The sequence below is a fragment of the Heptranchias perlo genome, chromosome 1 (genome assembly GCF_035084215.1).
Source record: "Heptranchias perlo isolate sHepPer1 chromosome 1, sHepPer1.hap1, whole genome shotgun sequence".
NCBI classification, from domain to species: Eukaryota; Metazoa; Chordata; class Chondrichthyes; order Hexanchiformes; family Hexanchidae; genus Heptranchias; species Heptranchias perlo.
This window is the reverse complement of record NC_090325.1, coordinates 65068619-65083567: the sequence shown is the minus strand read 5'-3', so window position 1 is coordinate 65083567 and position 14949 is coordinate 65068619. Positions and strand designations below refer to the sequence as shown.

The 14949-nt window shown below is 43.7% G+C and overlaps 1 protein-coding gene across 2 annotated transcripts in view; it reads right to left on the bottom strand.

The window, feature by feature from the left end:
- The window catches only part of mtrex (Mtr4 exosome RNA helicase), a 203363-nt gene that overhangs the window by 2777 nt on the left and 185637 nt on the right, over positions 1-14949 (bottom strand). For both annotated transcript variants that reach the window (XM_067985926.1, XM_067985936.1), the window contains exon 26: positions 91-195. In XM_067985926.1, the coding sequence (XP_067842027.1) occupies positions 91-195 (105 nt within the window). The remainder of the gene's footprint in view (positions 1-90; positions 196-14949) is intronic.

The window sequence follows — 14949 nt, the reverse complement described above, 5'->3', positions numbered from 1 at the left end:
CAGTGTATGATTGCAGAACAAAAAAGAAAACTTCTTTAAAACTTAGCTATAGGATCCCTCTTTATTGCAATACAGCTATTTAACACATACCTTCTGCAAATTTGTTTTCCAGCTCTGTGTTTCCTATAGCCTTTGCTGCTTGACACATCTGTCGAAGGAGTTCTTCCAATCGCCTCATACAACGAATTATACTCCCTATTTTAAAATTTAATAAAATGAGTTATGCTACTTTGGCAGAAAAGAGAAGAATTTCTCCAGCAAATATGGACAATGTTAATTTCACAAAAATTCTAGTTAGTTGCAATGAAACAAACCCATTGTCTCAATGTATATTAGTTACCTTAGTGCTCTTGAATAAATTTTTAATTTAGCAATTTTTGCTCCAAATTGAGCACCACAGAATGTACTCTGGGTGGGGATCTTCAATGACCATCAGCAAGAGTGGCTCGGTAGCACCACTACTAATCGAGTCCTGAAGTACATAGCTGCCAGACTGGGCCTGCAGCAGGTGGGGAGAGAATCAACATGAGGGAAAAACCTACTTGACCTTGTCCTCACCAATCTAACTGTTGCAGATACATCTGTCCATGACAGCATTGGTAGGAGTGACCACAGCACAGTCCGTGTGGAGACGAGGTCCCGTCTTCACACTGAGGACACTGTCCATTGTGTTGTGTGGCACTACCACCGTGCTAAATGGGATAGATTCAGAACAGATCCAGCAGCTCAAAACTGGGCATCCATGAGGCGATGTGGGCCACCAGCAGCAGAACTGTATTCCACTACAATCTGTAACCTCATGGCCTGGCATATCCCTCACTCTACCATTACCAACAAGCCAGGGGATCAATCCTGGTTCAATGAGGAGTGTAGAAGAGCATGCCAGGAGCAGCACCAGGCGTACCTAAAAATGAGGTGCCAACCTGGTGAAGCTACAACACAGGAGTATATGCATGTTATAGACAGAGCTAAGTGATCCTAAAACAAATGAATCAGATCAAAGCTCTGCAGTGCTGTCACATTCAGTTGTGAAAGGTGGTGGACAATTAAACAACTAACGAGAAGAGGAGGATCTGTGAACATCCCCATCCTCAATGATGGCAGAGCCCAGCAAGTGGGTGCAAAAGACAAGGCGATAGCGTTTGCAACTATCTTCTGCTAGGAGTGCCGAGTGTATGATCCATCTCGGCCTCTTCCCGAGAACCCCACCATCACAGAAGACAATCTTCAGCCAATTCGATTCACTCCACGTGATATCAAGAAACGGCTGAGTGCACTGGATACAGCAAAGGCTATGGGCCCCAATAACATCCCGGCTGTAGTACTGAAGACTTGTGCTCCAGAACTAGCCGCGCCTCTAGCCAAGCTGTTCTAGTACAGCTACAACACTGGCATCTACCCGGCAATGTGAAAAGTTGCCCAGGTATGTCCTGACCACAAAAAGCAGGGCAAATCCAAGCCAGCCAATTACCGCCCCTTCAATCTTCATCTGTCCACTTAATCATCAGCAAAGTGATGGAAGGTGTCAACAACAGTGTTATCAAGCGGCACTTACCAATAACCTGCTCACCAATGCTCAGTTTGGGTTCTGCCACGGCCACTCAGCTCCAGACCTCATTAGAGCATTGGTCCAAACACGGACGTAAGAGCTGAATTCCAGAGGTGAGGTGAGAGTGACTGCCCTTGACATCAAGGCAGCATTTGACTGAGTGTGGCATCAAGGAGCCCTAGTAAAATTGAAGTCAATGGGAATCAGGGGGAAAACTCTCCAGTGGCTGGAGTCATGCCCAGCACATAGGAAGATGGTAATGGTTGTTGGAGGCCAATCATCTCAGCTCGCTGCAGGAGTTCCTCAGGGCAGTGTCCTAGGCTCAACCATCTTCAGCTGCTTCATCAATGACCTTCTCTCCATCATAAGGTCAGAAGTGGGGATGTTCGCTGATGATTGCACAGTGTTCAGTTCCATTTGCAACTGCTCAGATAATGAAGCAGTCCATGCCTGCATGCAGCAAGGCCTGGACAACATCCAGGCTTGGGCTGATAAGTAGCAAGTAACATTCACACCAGACAAGTACCAAGCAATGTACCATCTCCAACCAGAGAGTCTAACCACCTTCCCATGACATTCAACTGCATTACCATCGCCGAATCCCCAACCACCAACATCCTGGGGATCACCATTGATCAGAAATTTAACTGGACCAGCCACATAAACACTGTGGCTACAAGAGCAGGTCAGAGGCTGAGTATTCTGCAACGAGTGACTCACCTCCTGACTCCCCAAAGCCTTTCCATCATCTACAAGGCACAAGCCAGGAGTGTGATAGCATACTTGCCTGGATGAGTGCAGCTCCAACAACACTCAAGAAGCTTGACACTATCCAGGGTAAAGCAGCCCACTTGATTGGCACCCCTTCCACCACCTTACACATTCACTTCCTCTACCACAGCTGCAGTGTATACCATCTACACAGCAACTTGCCAAGGCTTATTCGACAGCACCTCCCAAACCCACAACCTCTACCACCGAGAAGGACAAGGGCTGCAGGCACATGGGAACACCACCGCCTGCACGTTCCCCTCCAAGTCACACACCATCCTGGCTTGAAAATATATCGCCATTCCTTCATCGTCGCTGGGTCAAAATCCTAGAACTCCCTACCTAACAGCACTGTGGGAGAACCTTCACCACATGGACTGTCGCGGGTCAAGAAGGAGGCTCACCACCACCTTCTTAAGGGCAATTAGGGATGGGCAATAAATGCTGGCCTTGCCAGCAATGCCCACATCCCATGAATGAATAAGAAAACAAACTGGTGCAAAACATCCATACAAAATGTTGCAGAGCAAATAGTGCTACATAGAAGTTGAAGTATGTATCAAAAAGATAATACAATGTTGATATATGTAATGGTGCATTAGGGTTCTAGCAACAGGTACTGGACTGCAGAATTTTGACTGGCAGTTCTGTAACTGATTAGTTATTAAGCTTAGTTGGCATGAAAAGGAAAGCCCTACGATATTTATTTCTGATCAAGGAACTTCATCTCTCCCCCCAACCCCCATGTGTAGATACAAGTATTATCAATATATTTTACCTTTAAAGCAAAAGTCTTTAAAAATCTGCTACCTAATGGGGACCCATCTTTTCAAGTCTGTCCCTCCAGTGATATTAATTTTGGACAGGGGCTATTTGACTTCTAGACATCAACAAAACCCTACATTTTTATAGCACTCAATATTGTACAGAAATGTCTCAGGGCACTTTACAGGCTGATGGATAACTAGCTAGGAGGAGGTGAGGAAGCAAAAAAGGTGAGCAGGGGACAAAAGTATGATCAAAAGGAAACGTTTTGAAGGCAGGGAGGAGAGTGGCATGGTAGAGATGCTGAGGGAGGGAGATCCAGAGGGCATATGGCAGAAGGAGCAGACACTCGTGGTGAAGCAGAAAATGAGTAGTAGCATAGGTAGTCGGAGGGCTAGACATTGCAAACATGGCCATAGGGCTGGAACAGATAGGGAGGGCTGAAGCCATGAAGGGATTTGAAGGCGAGGAAAAGAACCTTAAAGTTGACTACGGGACAAGGGAAGCCAGTGGAATTTGGTGAGAACAGAGGTGATTGGGATGCGGGGCTCAGCGTGAGTGCACAGGTCTGACATTCTGGATGATTTGTGGTTTGTGAATGGTAGAAGTGGGGAGGCCAGCTGTGAAGTGCTAAAAATGTTGATTGGGGTTTGGCAGCAGAGGGGGAGACGAAGGGTGAAGGTGGGTGATGTTGCATAGATTGCTCCGTTCCTTTCAATGTTGGTTGTAAAACTTCAATCTGGAACTATGGGAAATCCCAACAACTAGCCTACCGTGTTCTACATATAGTAGGTGGGTTTGTTTCAAGAAGGTAATGACCACCTTTTGATGGCAGTGAGAGGTTTAGAGATTCAGATTTTCTGTTGGAGTGTTGAGTCCTAATGAAAAGCCATTTAATGCATGCACAATTCAGTATGTATTTGTGCTATTAAAGTTACATACAAAATGTTTTTTTGTGATAAAAGAAACCAAGTTGTTGACTATTTTAACATTCCTACATTCTCTCACTCTACAGGAAAGTTACTCAGATAAAGTTAATAGGATACATGACAGGATCTGATGGTTTACAGAATGGTGAACGCAAAATGGTACGAATGGAAGTGAATGGTGACCTAAATTGGATTATTTTCCACAAGCCGATAGTTCCCAAAACATGTATTCTACATGTAATGTAATGTTTTACAGGTTTGAAATTTTGTCCGTTTTATCTCATTTTTGGACTCAGTTGAAATGTGGAGAGATACATGTGACAAGCTCAGTTCCATGACATATTTGCGATGTGACTGACGTTAGCCTTATTTAATGTATGTTGCAGCAATGTGTATTGCTGAATAAAGCTAATGTGTCATTAAAAAAAAGTTCTGGTGGTTGCTCAGGGAAGTGTAATCCACAAAGCAGAAACCATCAATTTGGACTCCACCATAACTCACAAATTCTGAGAAGGCTGTGCATCATTTGTCCAGGAACTTGAAAACAAGTGATAAAAAAATGCTGCAGATTTAGCAAAATAATTTCTGTTGCGTTTCAATATTTACTTTCAGTATTAACTGGGCAGTTGTTCAGAATAATTTTATTTTTGCATGACAAATTTCAGCAGTGAAAGAAATTATTGTCCTTCCGTTTGCTGACCTGTAATACTGCCAGGACTCCTGCAAACAAAATGCCACAATTGCAAGTGAACTTATATCCATGAATCCCAATGGTTCCAAGAAGCCCCAACCCCATCTGGAATGAATTATCATAACAGGGCAGAAACCCAACACAACTAAAGTTGCTACAGATTCCAAAAGCAGAGCCACGCTGCACTTTGGCACAATTCAGCTTTCATTTCTAACCTTTAATTACATGGAACCGGTACAAATTCTTCATCGCATACATATTATTAAACCAAGCATTTAAGCACTGGTTAATGAAGCACCATTTACAATCTTAACTTCCCCTGTGAAGCGCCTTGGGATGTTTTACTATGTTAAAGGCTCTATATAAATGCAAGTTGTTGTTGTTAACAAAACTTCTGACTTTAACGCTTGGAGCGTAGCATGCAACAAGCTTCTGATCACTAAATCCTAAAAGTAATTCAATGTCAAACCCCATTTGGAAAATACATTAAGAACTGCTAATTTGAGTCTTAGGTACAGTAAAGAAAATTGTTTAAACTGCAGTATCAAGAGAGCGGGACCTGAGAGAGACAATAATGCGGCGCGAGAGCGGGACCCGAGACAGTGACGCGGCGCGAGAGCGGGACCCGAGACAGTGACGCGGCGCGAGAGCGGGACCCGAGACAGTGACGCGGCGCGAGAGCGGGACCCAAGACAGTGACGCGGCGCGAGAGCGGGACCCGAGACAGTGACGCGGCGCGAGAGCGGGACCCGAGACCATAATGCAGCGTGAGAGTGGGACCTGAGACCGTAACGCGGCGCGAGAGCGGGACCCGAGACCATAATGCAGCGTGAGAGTGGGATCTGAAAGAGATTATAAAGTGGCACGAGCAGGGCGTCTCAAACAGACTGAAAAATCAAAAAGTGACATCACAACACAAGCAGGAGTGACGGGGGTAAGTTACAGATAAGTATTTAGTTTATTGGTTAATGTTTTTGGTGGTTAGTGTTAAGTTGGTGTAAGTATTTAGTTGATTGGTTAGTGTTTTTAGTAGTGGTTAGTGTTTTTCTTTAGTGGTTAGACTTTGTGTTTTAGTGTTAGCTGAACAGTTAAATAGCCTTAAAATTAAGCAAACAGTTTTAAATAACTGTTAGCTAACATGGCAGGACAGCTGGGGCCCTTTGCATGCACATCCTGTGCCATGTGGAAACTCCTGAACGCTTCATGTGTCCTGGAAAACCACATGTGCAGAAAGTGCCACCAACTGCTTGAGCTCAGAGTTTCACTACAGTGCATACGGGAAGCTGAGAGTTTCGTGGATAGCACATTTCAGGAAGTGGTCAGCCTGCAGCTACGGTGAGTTCAGGAGAGGGTGGGGGTGACCACCAGGCAGACTAGGAGGAACAGGCAGGAATCCCCTGGGAGTGGCACTCTCAAATCGGTGTACCAGTGAGGGTGTTGACACCTCGGGGGAGTGCAGTCAGGAGCAAATCCACGGCACTGTGAGAGACGCGGCAACACGGGGGCATAACGAAGTGTAGCAAAGCAGCTGTTATAGGGGATTCAACAGTCAGAGGAATACACTGGTCTTTCTGCAACCCACGTGAGTCCCGCATGGTGTTGTCTCCCTGGTGCCAGGGTAAAACACATCACTGAATGGGTTCAGGACATTGGTTGGGAGGGGGGGGGGGGGACGAGAGGGGAACAGCCAGAAGTTGTGGTCCACGTGGGAACCAATGACACAGGTAGGAAAAGGGTTGAGGTCCTGCAGTCAAGAGGTTCAGGAGGTAGGGAGGAAGTTAAAAAGTAGGACCTCAAAAAGGTAGTAATCTCTGGATTATTCCCAGTGCCCCACACTAGTGAGTATAGGAATAGTAGGATAAGACAGGTTAATGCATGGCTGGAGAAATGGTGCAGTATGGAGGGCTTCAGATTCCTGGGGCACTGGGACCTGTTCTGGGACAGGAGAAACCTGTACAAGCCGGACGGGTTGCACCTCAACACAGCTGGGGCCGATGTGCTCGTGGGGAGGGTAACTAGTGCTGTGGGGGAGGGTTTAAACTAATTTGGCAGGGGATGGGCACCAGGATGAAGCATTAGAATCGAGAAACAAGATACACAGTGGACTGGGAGAGACAGCACTAGAATAAAGAATAGTTCAAAGATAGGAGGGATCAAACACAGGCAAATGCAAGGCAGCCGAAGATGAATTTGGAATGCATGTATGTAAATGCACATAGTGTGATAAATAAGGTTGGTGAGCTGTAGGCACAAGTTGCCATACGATTTGGTGGCAATGAGAGACCTGGCTCAAAGAAGGGGAGAAACTTAATATTCCTTGCTACAACGTATTCAAGAAAGATAGGGAAGGAAAGAAAGGGGGGGTGGGAAGGTGGTGGCAGTATTGATCAAAGAAACTATTGCAGCACTGAAAACGGATGATACAGTTGAGGGGTCGAAGACAAAATCTATTTGGTTAGAATTAAGGAACAACAGAGGAGCTATTATGCTACTGGGTGTATGCTAAAGGTCACAAAATAGTGGGACGGAGATAGAGGAGGAAATTTGCAGGCAAATTACAGAAAGATGCAAGAATTATAGAGTAGCGATAATGGGGGACTTCAATTATCCCAATATTGGCTAGGATAATAACAGTGTAAAGGGCAAAGAGGGGGAGGAATTGCTGAAATGTGTACAAGAGAACTTTCTTTGATCAGTGTGTTTTCAGCCCAACAAGGAAGGAAGCAGTGCTGGATCTAGTTCTGGGGAATGAAGTGGGGCAAGTGGAGCATTTTTCAGTGAGGGAGCATTTGGAGAACAGTGATCATAATATCATTAAGGTTTGGAATAGTTATGGAAAAGGTTGGCAGTACTCAAAGTAGAAAATTCACCCAGTCCAGATGGGACGCGCATCCTTGGTTACTGAGTAAGGGTAGAAATTGCGGAGGCTCTGGCCACAATCTTCCAATCCTCTCTAGTTATGGGGGCGGTGCTAGAGGACTGGAGGATTGCAAATGTTACACTCCTGTTCAAAAAAGGGGAGAGGAATAAACCAGGCAGCCTAACGTCAATGGTGAGCAAACTTTTAGAGACCATAATCCAGGTCAAAATAAATCGACACTTGGAAAAGAATGTGCCGATAAATGAAAATCAGCGCTGATTTTTTAAAGGAAAATCATGTTTGACTAACTTGATTGAGTTCTTTGGTGAAGTAACGTAGAGGTTGATGAGGTTAGTGTGGTTGAAGTTGTGTTTAAAGGCTTTCAAAAGGCATTTGACAAAGTACCACACAATAGACTTGTTAGCATAATCAAAGCCCATGGGATTAAAGGGACAGTGGCAGCGTGGATACAAAATTGGCTAAGGGACAGAAAGCAGAGAGTAGTGGTGAATGGTTGTCTGTCAGGCTGGAGGGAACTATACAGTGGCGTTCCCCAGGGGTCGGTATTAAGACCATTGCTCTTTTTGATATATATTAATTACCTGCATTAAACAGGGTATAATTTCCAAGCTTGCAGATGACACAAAACTCGGAAATGTAGTAAACAATGTGGAGGATAGTAAAGACTTCAGAAGGACACAGACAGACTGGTGAAATGGGCAGACACATGGCAGATGAAATTTAACTCACAGAAGTGTGGAGTGATACATTTTGGTAGGAAGAATGAGGAGAGGGAATATAAACTAAAAGGTGCAATTTTAAAGGGGGTACAGGAACAGAGAGGGCTGGGGGGTTACGCAAATCTTTGAAGGTGGCAGGACAAGTTAAGGCGGCTGTTAAAAAAAGCACGTAGGATCCTGGGCTTTATTAATAGAGGCACACAATGCAAAAGCAAGGAAGTTATGCTAAATATTTATAAAACCCTGGTTAGGCCTCAGCTGGAGTATTGTGTTCAATTCTGGGCACCACACTTTAGGAAGGATGTGAAGGCCTAAGAGAGGGTGTGGAAGAGATTTACTAGAATAGTACCAGGGATGAGGGACTTGAGTTATAGAGTCATAGAGTTATACAGCACGGATAGAGGCCCTTCGGCCCATCGTGTCCACGCTGGCCATCAGCCCTGTCCACTCTAATCCCATATTCCAGCATTTAGAGAGTTACATGGAGAGACTGGAGTTACATGGAGAGACTGGAGTTACATGGAGAGACTGGAGAAGTTGGGGTTGTTCTCCATAGAGCAGAATGTTAAGGGGAGATTTGATAAAGGTGTTCAAAATCATGAACGGTTTTGATAGAGTAAATAAGGAGAAACTGATTCCAGTGGCAGAAGGGTTGGTAACCAGAGCTCACAGATTTAAGGTGATTGGCAAAAAGCAGAGGCAACATGAGGAAGCATTTTTTTTTAAAACGCAGATAGTTTTTATGATCTGGAATGCTCTGCCTGAAAGGGTGGTGGAAGCAGGTTCAATAATAACTTTCAAAAGGGAATTGGATAAGTACTTGAAGGGAAAAAAATAAAAGGCCAAGGGGAAAGAGCGGGGGAATCAGACAAATTTGATAGCTCTTTCAAAAGTTGAGGATTATCTGTCCAACAACAACCAAGTAAACAGCAGTCAAGAGGGAAGGCCCTGCCTGACCAACCTCCTTTTTTTCTTGGAGGAAGTGATAACCCACATTTGTAAACCCCACGACATTGTGTACTTACACTTCAAAAAACATTTGATACAGTCCCACATGAAAGCTACGCTTAAAGCTGTGGGGATTCAGGTCAAAACTTGGGTATGTATGAAAAACATACGTTGTTGTGCGGGGTCCTTTAGGGAAGAGTGACCATAACATGATAGAATCCGTCATTAAGATGGAAAGTGAAATAGTCCAATCCGAAACTAGGGTCCTAAATCTAAAAGGAAACTACGAAGGTATGAGGAGTGAGTTGGCTACGACACAAAACTAGGTGGGATTGTGAGTTGTGAGGATGATGCAAAGAGGCTTCGAGGCGATTTAGACAAGTTGAGTGAGTGGGCAAATACATGGCAGATGCAGTATAATGTGGAAAAATGTGAAGTTATCTACTTCGGAAGGAAAAACAGAAAGGCAGAGTATTATTTAAATGGTGATAGATTGGGAAGTGTTGATGTACAAAGGGACTTGTACACCAGTCACTGAAAGCAAACACGCAGGTGCAGCAAGCAGTTAGGAAGGCAAATGGTATTTTGGCCTTCATTGTAGGAGGATTTGAGTACAGGAGTAAGGATGTCTTACTGCAGTTATACAGGGCCTTGGTGAGACCACACCTGGCGTACTGTGTGCAGTTTTGGGCGCCTTACCTAAGAAAGGATATACTTGCCATAGAGGGAGTGCAGCGAAGGTTCACCAGACTGATTCCTGGGATGGCAGTACTGTTGTACGAGGAGAGATTGGGTCGACTCGGCCTGTATTCACTCGAGTTTAGAAGAATGAGAGGGGATCTCATTGAAACATATAAAATTCTGACAGGGTTAGACAAACTGGATGCAGGGAGGATGTTTCCCCCGGCTGGGGGGGGGTCCAAAACGATGGGTCACAGTCTCAGGATACGGGGTAGGACATTTAGGACTGAGGTGAGAAGAAATTTCTTCACTCAGAGGGTGGTGAACCTGTGGAATTCTCTCACACAGAAGGCTGTGGAAGCCAAGTCGCTGAATATATTTAAGGAGGAGCTAGATAGATTTCTAGGCAAAAAGCATCAAGGGGTATAGGGAGAGAACGGGAATATGGTATTGAGATAGAGGATCAGCCATGATCATATTGAATGGCGGAGCAGGCTCGAAGGGCCGAATGGCCTACTCCTGCTCCAATTTTCTATGTTTCTATATAAACTGTCTGAAGGATAGAAAACAATGGGTACTGGTTAGAGGGGTAGTGTCAGGGTGGGGGTGGGTGGCATTAACTGGGGTGCCCCAGGGCTCGGTGTTGAGATCACTACTGTTTCTAATTTACATCAGTAACCTGGATTCTGAAGCTCAATGAAAATTGGTTAAATTTGCAGATGATACCAAATTAGGAAGTATAGTGGAATCAAAAATGGCAGCCATAAAACTACAGAATCAGCTAACAAAATGCATGGGCTGAGCAATGGCAGATGAAATTTAATGCAGACAAGTGTAAAATATTGCACATAAAAACAAAAAATGGGCAACATATGTACTGAACAGCACTGAAATAACTAAGGATGTAGTTGAAAGAGACCTAGGAGTCTTAACTGACTCAACACTCCAGCCTATGCAGAGCAGCAATCAACAAAGCAAATAAGAACTACATATGCCAAAACAGTATAAGTCACAGGAAGCCATGAACAAATTGTACAAAGCTCTGGTCACATCACACCTTGAGTACTGTGTGCAGTTCTGATTGTTGAGAAACAAGGGAGACATTCAAGCACTGCAGGCTACGCAGAGAAGAGCCACGAGGCAGATTCCTTGTGTCAGGGGTCTGAGTTATGAGAAAAGATTGGAGAACCTTGAGCTTTTCAGGCTGGACAAGAGGCATCTGAGAAGTGATCTTATAGAGGTATATGGAGAGGTTGATTTATGGAATACCACTGTAAGATGGCCACTGTGTTGGATTGACACGTGGAATGGCCACTATATTAAGTTAGGAAACTGTTGCTAGGCTGACTGTTAATGAGAAGATGGGTCATGAGGCCCACTGACTAAACTGATCAAGTGAGATTAGCACACAATTGACATCATGTTGCAGCCACGATAATTCAGGACATAAATATGAGGGTAGAGAAAGATCTGGGCACGGCAAGCAAGAACGAGTCCTTGGTTTGGTCACCAAGTTGAGGCACTCAGGGCAAGGTAAGCCTGACCAGCACTCGAGTCTGGGTCGCATAAACGGGAACGCTGTGTATGATGTGCTAAACTGTGTTTACCTAACTTGAGTTAGACAAATAAAAGTGTTAACGGTTAATCCGACATTGTGTGTGTTTGTAATTCCTAGAGTCACGAACATTGTAACATAAGGTAAAGGCACGCTCCTTTTTGCCTGCACTACTTCAAATTAAAGAATAGTAGGAGGGCATGAGGAAACAGGTTCAAACTAGTATAAGGTAACTTTAGAATAGATAGCAGGAGGTGGTTCTTCACAAAAAGAACGATCATTACTTAGATTGCACTTCCAGTCGGAATGTTAAGAGGCAAAAATCCTGGAATCATTTAAGAAGCAATTAAATGCAGCAATGGGGGGCGGGGAGTATAGGTTTGTTCTGGATGGATGTACTAAGGTGGGCCGAATGGCTTTCCTCAGCTGAAAGTTTCTTGTGAATAAGATTTTTATTTTACAATTCCCTATGATCAGCAGCAGCTAAATTATTTCATAGAATAGAATCATAGAAAGGTTACAGCACAGGAGGCCATTCAGCCCATCGAGTCCGCGCTGGCTCTATGCAAGAGCAATCCAGCTAGTCTCACTTCCTCGCCCTATCCCCGTAGCCCTGCAAATTTTTTTCCTTTCAAGTACTTATCCAGTTCCTTTTTGAAGGCCATGATTGAATCTGCCTCCACCATCCCCTTGGGCAGTGCATTCCAGATCCTAACCACTCGCTGTGTAAAAAAGATTTTCCTCATGTCACCTTTGGTTCTGTTGCCAATCACTTCAAATCTATGTCCTCTGGTTCTTGACCCTTCCGCCAATGGGAACAGTTTCTCTCTATCTAGACCCTTCATGATTGTGAATACCTCTATCAAATCTCCTCGAAACCGTCTCTGTTCCAAGGAGAACAACCCCAGCTTCTCCAGTCTATCCACATAACTCAGGTCCCTCATCCGTGGAATCATTCTAGTAAATCATTTTCACAGCTTTGGAATGTAATAGAACCATCTCTGTATAAAGAGTTGAGGAGGTGAAAGTTTGAGAGAAATAGATGCTTCTCACCGAGAAGCAACATGCTCGACTTGAGTTTTTAAAAAAAAACAAATTAATCACCATCTCCAGTAAAATCTGAATCTCTGGAGAAAGCAGCACAAAACATTTATTGTTGTATTTCTCGATTGTTGTCATGAGGCAATCTGCGTTTAGGAGCGTAAATATGCACACATTAGATGCATTTGTATTTGCACTGTGTCAGGTACAATGGGTTCACTTTCAGTACACAAAGTTCACTGACACTGTGGGCTGATAGGAGAACAGTCTTGAATGGTAACATCAGGAGATCACAAGAATCTGCAGGTACAAAAAGATCTGCCAAATTTATTCAGGATCAGATACCTGAGAAATGATGATTTAGACCTTCCATGCCCACTTCAAAAAAGCAGAAAGCAAAGCTGCTTCCCTATTGCTTTACTCAGCAGTAGAGTGCTAAGTTGGCATTGCTGGAGTGCCAGACTACTGTGGTATTGTCAGTACCCTAACTTCATTGTCCTGCATTTTTGCTTCAAAACAATTAAGGCATTGTTTTGAAATAGTTTATGAGACAGAGGGAGTATGGCAAATCTTCTGTGGCCAAGCCCTTTCTAGGTCCACAACCCATCTTGCATGGGAGGCAATGGTGACTAGTGCTAGTGCTGGAGGCAGGGGACGCAGTTCTACCCCCATAACATTTGGATCTTTGTGGTTACAAATGTAGAAAGTTGGACACTATGCCAGAAAAAAGATCAGCTGCAGTGAAGTTAGTCATAGTATCATAGTAGATACAGCACAGGAGGAGGCCATTCAGCCCATTGTGCCTGTGCCGGCTCTTTGAAAGAGCTATCCAATTAGTCCCACTCCCCTTGTTCTTTCCCCATTGGCCTGCAAATTTTTTCCCTTCAAGTACTCCCTCGACTGATATTGATTCCAGTGTCTGGAACCAAGTTTTTCTGAAGGACAGATCCTGTATTGGCTGTAGTTGGCAGTCTTCCCAAGTGTTGGAATAGATAGTATTGTGCCACCTGAGCTTCTAGAAAATATAATAACTGCAAAACCAAGCAACAAAATAGCCAAGTTGGCAGAAAACAATTTATGGAATAACAACTACCCCAAGATCCAACATGCATGTTACAACTTAAGTATCTTTATCCTGATGTGTTTCACTAAGAAAAAGAGAACTAATGATGTAGTCCAAGTAAGGCTGGTGAGGTGGACCAAAAAGGAAGATTTCCCTTGCTAAAAGTGAAAATGTAAGAGACAGTGTAAGGTATGTGATTTTTCTTGTGGATGGAGGAATTTTCCTAATTGCATGTGGAGTTTGAAGACTGAAGAGTCTTCTTTATAAGGTTCATCTGAGGAACTTTATTAAATGCCTTCTGAAAATCCAAGCAGATTATGTCAACTGAATCTCCTTCTTCTACCAATTGAGTTACCTTCTTAAAGAATTCCAGTAAATTTATGATGTGTGATTTACATTTGATTTTGACTATTCCTTATAACCTGTGTGCTCTTTAGCTGAGCATTGGTAGCATTGTCTAAGGAACGGCCAAGCGTTTTCCCATTTATGTTGGACTGTATGATTCCCATTCCTTTTTGATAAGTAACATTCATTATCTTTCTGCCTTATGTACAGCTCCTATACTCAATTTTTAAAAAAGTATTAATCAAAGTTTTAGCAGCTTCCTCTCTTATTTTTTTCATGTTTCTGGGGCAGTGCCTTTGTAAAAGTCTTGCATAGGCAATGGCCAAGTGAAACGATGGAGCTTCATCCAAGTTCCATCTCCACAGTGAAACATAAAATGGAAAATTAACTTTACACACACATACTAGAGGCAGCTGAATTAATTGAAAACACCAACCATATAAAGATGATTTGCACTGTACAAAAATACATCTTTCTATTTTACATGAGTCTACAACATGAAGCATCAATGTGAGGCTGATGCGAAATTCATATTAAAATAAACTTCAAGTAGGATGGTATGGAGGGCAGCACAGTGCCAATGCAATGTAGCACCAAAGTGGAGGAATGCACGTTCAATGCCTGATTTTAGTTGCTGCAGTGGGTAAATAATGGAAGGAAGGCAGGCAGCTCTCCATAGGGGGAATCTGAGGGAGAGTTGGCACCAGGTGTGCCCCCTGGTGGCTGTCAGAAGAATAGCATGTAGGAGGCCCAAGCAAAGCTTGTTTGTAAGAAAAGGAGGCTGGGAAGAAGCAGAAAAAAGGGTTTACAAAATACTCAAAAAATGAATATTATGGAAGCAACTTAATTTGAAAAAAATTATGCAAAAACAAAATCTTACAGAACTTACTAGTGATTTTGAGGGCACCTACTTGCAATTTTCCACACAATTTCCTTTCCTTAACCACAGTGTCAAGGAGAGGTGCTAAGAAAAACTCCAGGCTTTGATGCAGTCAGGGGAAAAAAAATGAA